The sequence below is a fragment of the Cajanus cajan genome, chromosome 1, assembly GCF_000230855.2.
Source record: "Cajanus cajan strain Asha chromosome 1, NIPB_CcT2T_4, whole genome shotgun sequence".
In the NCBI taxonomy this organism is placed as follows: domain Eukaryota; kingdom Viridiplantae; phylum Streptophyta; class Magnoliopsida; order Fabales; family Fabaceae; genus Cajanus; species Cajanus cajan.
In genome coordinates, this window is record NC_138517.1 from 15419699 (window position 1) to 15428808 (window position 9110).

At 29.3% G+C, this 9110-nt stretch overlaps 1 protein-coding gene across 1 annotated transcript; it reads right to left on the bottom strand.

Annotated features, from left to right (window-relative positions):
* Positions 1-1779: 1779 nt before the first annotated feature.
* On the bottom strand, positions 1780-5181 carry PEL3 (HXXXD-type acyl-transferase family protein). The gene is made up of 2 exons (XM_020384386.3): positions 4646-5181; positions 1780-2862 (listed from the first exon to the last, which is right to left on the bottom strand). The coding sequence occupies exons 1-2, from the start codon at positions 5096-5098 to the stop codon at positions 1975-1977; spliced, it is 1341 nt and encodes a 446-aa protein (XP_020239975.2). The 5' UTR covers positions 5099-5181; the 3' UTR covers positions 1780-1974.
* Between the last annotated feature and the right edge of the window lie 3929 nt (positions 5182-9110).

The window sequence follows — 9110 nt, forward strand, 5'->3', positions numbered from 1 at the left end:
AGTGGTGACATCCTTATCATATCTATATTACTATTATTTTCGTTATCACTATTGTTATTATCACTATTATTATTATAGAACAACTACTTTATAAATACGATTTATATCATTATGTTATTATTTTGTTAAAAATATTAAAAATATCTTCTTTTTTTTTTATTTCGCCTTCATTTAAAAAATATTTCTATAAAAATTATTTTCTAAATCTTAAACAAACATTGAAAATGAAAACAGGAAAATAGACATATCCCTTTCGAAATGGGATCTTCGTTTCCCGGTTTAAAAATGAAAACCACCATTCAAACATATTTTCTTATTCATGCAAAGGAACTGATCAAGAAGTTTGCCTAAATAACAAGTTGCGTTTGGTTTAAGGATAAAGCTTGGCCAATATATTTTTTTTTTGCTGCCTAGTATTAGGAAATGATTCATTAATTAGCACTAGATTATTCCTATTTCTTGTGCCTCTTGTCTAAAAAGAGAACCATAGCCATACAAGTCTCATTCATCTAGAAAATTAGAAAATTCAAATTATACTAATATTAGATTTATGCCATATACGTAGATTTTTAATTTACCTATGTTTATAGTCCACCAAGGGCCAAGGCCTAATAAAAAACTTTGCCCAACCAAATTTCTTTTTCTCACTAGGCCTAAAACACGCCCCACATGGCCCATTCTACTTGGCTTCGATGTTTCCATCGATCTTCTACTAAGTTTCAATTAGTTCTGCTTAGCCATTAAATTTGAAATCTAGGAGATCTTGATCAATATAAATTTATTCTAGCGAAACACTCATGAGATTTCTAAGTCAAACGTACTTGGGCCAACAAAATTCTAATTATCCTAAAGTCTATTAAAAAATCACAATATATCTTTTGTCAAAAGATTTTTCCTTGAAGCAATGTAGTAATTTAATAATTAACTTTTTTTAATGATATTTCTAAGTTAATTGTATCACAGTCGCAATTATATATATAAGATTTGTGGTTTATAAACTGAACGAACTTTAGATATATTTTCTCTGTTGTACTAACGATATTGTTCACACATTTAGTCAAATGAAGTTGAAAGAAAAAAACAAGGAAAGAGTAGATCTATTATCACTTTGGAAAAAGCAACTGCAGACACCAAATTTGGTTACACTTAATCTAGAATATCTCCCTTGACAAGAAAAGACCCTAGAACTGTACATGTGCGTACATTAATCACAATAGTTGTCTTGAACTGTCACTCTATCTGTGAAATATGTGTCCCATTATTGCTTACCTACCAGGTTTTACAAATGTATAAAACCATTGTCCCTCCATATTGTCCCAATATCTAGGCATACATTCACCAATTAATTCTCCAATTCAATATCCTTGCCTCAATTGAAGAAACACATCTAATCCACCTTCTTTCTCTCCCATTTAAGTGACCTGTCTAGTTTTTGCTTGATAGACAATTAAGGGGTGAAGTGATTTTATTTTCTCTTTCTCATAAATTTTTTTGAACCACTCAATATGAATTGATCATATCTGTATGCCTTATATATTGACATCTTACATGCATTTATCGTTAAAATAACAAAATTGCTTCTCTTTTGATATTTTCCTCTTGGCATTAATTAGTTTATGACCAATACTTTTTGTATTACATATCGTTAACCTTGTATATAAGACCACATAATTTTCTTTTTCTTTGTTTATATAACTTGTTGCTATTAATAAAGTCACAATTGTACCTTGTCATGGAGAAACTACACAATCACGGACCATCCAGTTGGACAAACATTAGTAGGTTCAAAATATATATAAAATTCTAAAACAACACAACATTAAATTAAATAACATCCATGAATCACATGAGAATTCATAAGTGGAAATTAAAGTCGACCCCTTTAACAATCTAAGTAGTACTACTTGCAAATTTGCTCAAGGGTCTTTTCTAGCCAAACTTTTTTTTTTTATTGCATGCATTACTCTAGCAACTTTATGCTTCCAAAAGAAAACCCTTATCTTGCTCCAACCTCCCCATAGCCTCAGGCTCCAAGGTTAGTTCCACATCAATGCTCCTCCCTCCACTCTTCCCCGGGTACAAATAAATCATCCCATCAAACTTGTTATTGGTCCCACTCCTCACAATTTCGGGCTTCCCCCACCCAAAATCAATGTCATAGACCTTAAACCTAGGGGAACTTCCCACAGCCACACAATTCACCCCAGCATCTTTGAATTCAAAAATCTTGGGTGCACTTTCCCATTCTTTGTTACGTTCGTCAATAGCCTTAGCATTGTGGGCTTCAATGGCCTTCTGGACCAATGAAGCCCCAAACTGCGGCGGATGGGCTGACAACAGTCCAACCGCCGTCACGGTAAATATAGCTTGGATTAGGTTTCCAAAATAGGTCTCTGGCATCGGCGGGTCGACCCGCTTCCGGCAGTCGGCAAAGACGGTGAACACGGTGTAGTCCTCCGGCTTCAGGTTACGTGCATGGCTTACATGGCGCCACACGTGGGAGGAAAGAGCTTGGAATGTTGAGAATGGTTTAGAACCGTCCGATGGAGGGTTCTCGTTGACCGTTGACTTGATCTTGTCGATTGCGGACTCGGAGAATTTGAAGATCTTTTCCCTTAGTACTGGCGTGGGCTTTGCCTCGCCGTTGGAAGTGGGTGGGCCGTTGGGCTCGGGAAGCGAGAGGTCCAGCTTCACGCGCGTGTTCCGGGCCTTGGTCCGGTCCAGGAAGGGTGGGGCTGTTGTGGAGGGTGCGCCGCTGCAGATCTCGGCCCATGAGGTCATGAACTGCCACGTGGATGTCCCATCCAAGACAGCGTGGTTGAACGCTAGGCCCATTGCAAGCCCATCTTTCAGCTTCGTTAACTGTGGGCAAAGAAGAAATTGCAAATGGAGTGAGAAAACATTAAAATTGAAAATAATAAAAAAATAAAAATTCATATATATATATATAGAGATAAGATTTGCTAGGTGATAAGTGGGGGTGCACCATAATGGCACAAAGTGGTGGCCACCAGCAATTTAACACACTCCATGATCAAATAAATTGACAAGTAACCACTAGTACTACGCATGTGGTCTTATAAAAAAAATTGCTTATTTCCCTGTAAAATTGATTTTAGATTTGAAACTCTAAAGCAATGGCATTTTCAAATTAAATTTCCTTATTTGCTTTAAAAATTTTATTAGTGTGCACAACCTACACAGTTCTAAGTATTTTGTATATAAACATTAAATCAAATATATAATGAAAGGTGGAAAATGAGTGGGGACAGGAATTGAGAGTCGCATTAGCTAATTAACGAGTCAGAATCATCAACTTGACAGACAAAGCTGACCCTTTATACAGAGACCTTTTTAGACTTCAGAACTTATATATATATATATATATATTGGTCTTGTAACAGAGTGTAACAGTAGCATATTTATTAGGACAACAATAATATCACATGCAAAGATAAAGTTGGCATAAACTTTATTTTCATTATTTTGTTATTATTGTTTTTCATCTGAGCCACACCTACTCAGATGAACATAATTATAGTTGAGTTAAATCTTAATATAAAGATTTTATACTATCACCAAACCATGTATTGCTATGCTATAAATAGAGTTTAGTTTTTCAAAAATAACATTATTATGATTAAACTAATTTAATGATTTACCAATTGAATGGTGTCATATGCATTATTACTGGACCGAAATTTAATCCTCAACCGTTAAATAGTTATTCACCGTCATCAAAACGACACACAAATTCGTAGTAGTGATGTGATGTTTACCTATATATTCTTTTGCTAAAACCAGAAAAAGTAATCGAATTTATCATGAAAATTACTACTTACTAACCTTTTATAGAAATCGTTTATATGGGGGTGGTGGGCTCATTTGCCCTATCCATTCACCCAACACCTTGGATCTGATTTCAATTTCAAAATAGAAAAGAAGAACAAAAAAGTGTTTTGATGACATCAACCCAAATGTTCCATTTAGTAATCTTCTTCCTTTCTTGACAAATTTGGAGAAAAAATAAATAAATAAGGGTCAAAAGTAAACATAGCAAATCACTACTAATTTTATGGAAAATGGGGTGCATGCATGATTAGGCCGTCCAAAATCTGTTTTAAATTATATCTGTTTCAAATTAATTAGTACAACTTTCTCTCTACTCATTGCTCTATCCAACCCCACTTTTATGACTGGTTGTTATCATTATGCATTCTCAACAAAAGTTGAAGGTGAATGTTGAATTGACTCTCGTAGGCCACATTTCAAAAGCTAACTAAACACATAAAACCCATCGCTTGCTAGATGTATGGGGAACTATATATATTTAATTTTCATTAATGTTTTATGTAATTTTTCTTGTAAATAATGATAAAAACAAGAACATAAAAACTAAATCAACCCATACTTTGAATGGTCTTTTAAGAAATTTTTTCAATTCAAATTTTGTTAATATAAAATAAAATGTAAATAGAAAAAATACTCTACTAAAAGTAGTGTATTCTATTAAAAGTGGCCCCTTAGATTTTCTGGCAGAGAATCATGATTTCATAAATTAAGTTAGAGAATACTTTATATATATCAGATATTAAGAACAAAAAACTAAACCAATAAACAATCAAATTAGAACAAACAAAATTACCTGAACTGCAAGCAAGGGTCTATGCATGCCTTCCAAATTCAAGATACCACTATAGGGTATAAGCTCCTTCAAATTGCTGGTACTTTCAGCCACAGTGAGATCATCCACACCAATCTCATCAGCAACAGCTTCAACAACCTCCACACCAAGCATGTCATCATCATACTCCACTCTGAACACCCCCTCTTCATCTTTCCCTAGCTTACCAGCTAGCTGGTGAAACTCCTTCAGCACAACACCAAGTCCAATTTTCAGTTTCTGCACCATGCCCTCAAAGTCCTCCCCTTTGTAAAACAAGAGCTTCTGGTTGTAGTAGAAGGCCAAATAGGGAAGATCAAAAGTCACCAACTGGTACTCCTTCTTCCCAATCTTCTCCTCAGGCTTCACATGGCTCTTGTTAGTGATTTTCAGGTTCAGAGACTCTTCCTTCTTCACCCCTACCTCACCTGCCATTGTTTTCAAGAAAAAAAATGGTTACTGTAAATTGAATTGGCTTGATGTGTGTGTGTGTGTGCGAGTTTGGATGATTATTATAATAGAGCAGTGTTGTTGGGAAGCATTTATGGAATTCATGAGAGCGGTTGTGACCAATTAATAACGCTTACCGTGTTAGTAGTTTGGTAGAGTGTAATTATAGACATGCGGAAATGTTTGGTGCCATTGAAAACTCTTACTTAAAAGGTTTAATTGGTTTCTAACGAGTTAGATTTTGTTACAGTACATACATCGGCTGAACTGCATAGAAAAGCTAAACATTTATTGTATCAGAAAATTGAAAACGATTTAATAATACATTTTTTTTATATAAATAATAGAAAATACTTAGAGGATATATTTAATATTCCTTATAATCTAGTATATGCTTATTGAAAACATTCAGACCTCGTATAATATTTAACATAAAACGTCAGGATATAAGGATTAGATAACAAGTTTATGTTATCCAATATTTAATACACGTACACGAGATAATTATATTTCTTAGATATTATGGTACATGCTATCTTATTTTATATTTGAAGTGGATAAAATAATATCATGATATTATAACATGTGGTGAAACAATATTACTATTTTATCATAGAAATTATTTAAAAAAATGATTTGCCTCAACCTAACATATATAATTAGATTCAGTGATGGATCCAGAAATTTTAGATAGTGGAAGTAATACTTATTCATATAATTGTAGTATTAAAAATTTTACATATAACTTTTAAAAGCATAAATATATATCATAATTATTTTTTACAAATTTTTATATCTACAATTACAAGTAAAGATGAAAATAAATTAGGTTAGACTAAATTTTATTATAATTTAATAGGTTTGAACCTAACTTTCTTTAAAATTATATATCCTAAATATGACTTATTTATCTATCATAGACATTTTTTAAATATTTGGTTAGAACTACAATCTTAAATACCTACTTTATAATAATTTAACATCATTAAAAATATAAAATAAATATGTTAAATTTTATAAAAATCAAGTTTAATTTATTTATATATGATATAAACATATTTTTAATATCTAATATATATTTTTAGATGATAATTTATTTTAAAATATTTTATAATAACAATTCTAAATGGAACATAAATCTTTCGATTTTTCTTATTTTGATTTTTTTAATCAACATATACAATAACTAGAAAACGCAAAAGGTAAACATGCATACTGTAAATTTTATCTTATCAAAAATTGATTTTTTTTAATTTATTATATTATATATGTGAGTATTAAGATATATATATATATATATATATATATATTATAATTAGACTTTTTAAGAAAATTGATTCGTTATTAAGAAGTATTATTTATCACATAAGAGTATTAATATCCTTCAAAAGTTTGACAAATATCAAATAAATGAATCTCTTTTCTAAATCTATATTTTATACATATGATAATTTAAATATATATATATATATTTTATTAAAATATAATTTTTTTTAAATATATTATTTTTAAATAAAAAATATGTATGTGTAAAATAGTAGTGGGGCAAGTGCCTCCACTACTCACAATGTGGATCTGTCAATTAAATCCATTAAAAATAAAAAGAATAGGATAAGCCATATTGGTCTTCTACATCCTAACATGGGAGGAAAAAAATCTAATGGCACTCGAGAACCAAAACTCTTGATACCTTGTAGAAATGCAAGAGAAAAGCTAAAAGCCAAATGATGGTATGACAATAATAGCGATAATAATGATGGTAGTGACAACAACGATGGTGGAAATGAAGGTGTTTGTGTCAGGTATGCATATTTAAAATCGAATCAATTCAAATAAAAAACCAATCTAAAATCGATGAGAAAACCGAAAACTAGTGGTTTTGTTTGTTTTTAGTTTTCCTAAACCACATGGTTCATTTTGGTTTGTGGTTCGGGAATGCGAAATTGTCCCAAACCAAACTGAATTACACTTATGTATAAATATGTTTTCTTTTTTCCAAAAATGCATAGAATAAATATTTGACATTTATACATGACATGAAAGGTGTTATATAAAACTAAAAGCTATTAAATTGTAAGTTATTAAAAGGTATTTTTCCCCAAATGTAAATTATAATATATTTGATTAAAATGTATTTTATAAAATTATAAGTTATTAAACTGAATTTTAAAATGAAAAATTATGAATCATTTATAACATTTAAAAATAATTTTATTTTAATTGAAAGACTATATATGAGGAAAATATTTAATACAATAACAAATATTGTATTAAAAAAATGTTTTAACTAAAATAATGAGATTTTTTTTAAAAAAAATAGACTAAAATAATAAGATAAGAATTAATGTCGAATACATTAAGTGATAAAATTTTTTCAATATTTGTATACTTTTAATTTTAATTTCAATGTACAAGTCTTAAACAAATAATATGATATTATATATTTTTATATGATTTTTAAATAAAAAATTTATAAAAGCATAAACGAATCAAACCAAACTTTATCGCACTTAATTTTATTGTTTGGTTCAAGTGACTCTATGCTTAAAATGAACCCAACCGCATTACAAACACCCATAGTACACTCTCATTGGTTATATGTATATATTTATAATGATAGATAAAGGGGATACCTTTTCTCCTAACTATTTTTATAGTGTATTTGGATGAAGAATTTTACAAATTTAAGGAATTTTAAATTTTTGGTATTTGAATTACTTCGATTTCAATTTCTATCATTCTTAAAATATTTTGTTTGGATGTGTCAATTCAAATTTCTTAAATTTTAAATTGTTAGGTTGAATATGATAATTTGATTCCATCATAGTAAAATTGATTTTAAAAATATATTTATATGTTGAGATTTTTAAATTAAATTTTATAAAAATAAATATTAATTTATTTTTAAAATTTAATAATTTTAAAAATTAATATTAGATAATATTTAATAATTTTAAAAATTAATATAAGATAATATTTAATAATTTTAAAAGTATTTTTGAATATCCAATAATTAAAAGAATGAAGAGATAAGATAAAATATATAGGTGAAATAAGAAAAATAAATATAAGGAATTTCAAATTCTCCCATTTTTTGGAGAATTTGAAATTCTACTATTTTAAGGAATTTCACAAATGTTTTGGATTTTAAATTCTTTGTAAATTCATCATCCAAACAAAGCATTTCACCTCAAAAAAATTGAAATTCTTCAAATAAATGAATTCTTTGTCGCAATTACATTTCTATTACAAATGAAAATTTCCCACTACTCATACAATTGTCTCCTTTTCCTCTCTTTTCTCATCTCTTGCTTTCCATCTAATCATAAGACCTTCATTTTCTTTCACATTGTTCATATGCAATTGCTCTCAAATTCTTTTTTTTTTTTGCCAAAAATAAATAGATATACGAAGTGTCTCAACTCCACTAATAAAAGAATAAAGAGGAATGAGCTTTTTAATTACATAATTTTTTGTCCAATTTTACCCTTATAACTACTCTTTTACAAATTATAAATTTTTTATTCTTTTCTATAAATTTTACTCCATAATCACTTATATAATTTTTATTATTTATTATAAAAATAATTTACATAAATATGAAGTGTCTTTTCTACATTAATATATATAAAAGAAGCATTATATATATATATATATATAAGAATACATAGTAGCTTTTATATTATTATATTATTGATAAAAAGAAACAAATAAAGGCTCTTAACTCTTAATATATTAGACACCCTTTATCTCGCATACGTAGATATAATTCAAAACTTTATAACATAGATATATTAGTATTAGGTGGTAACAATGACAATGACAATGATGCGACAATGATGGTAGCAACAACAATGATGATGATAGTATTAGCAACAGAGGTAACACCACTATCACTATCATCGTTATCGTCGCCACTACTATCGTTACTACTATCATGTGGCAACCATGACATTGATCATGATGGTGATTATAGTGGTTATAATTATGACAATGG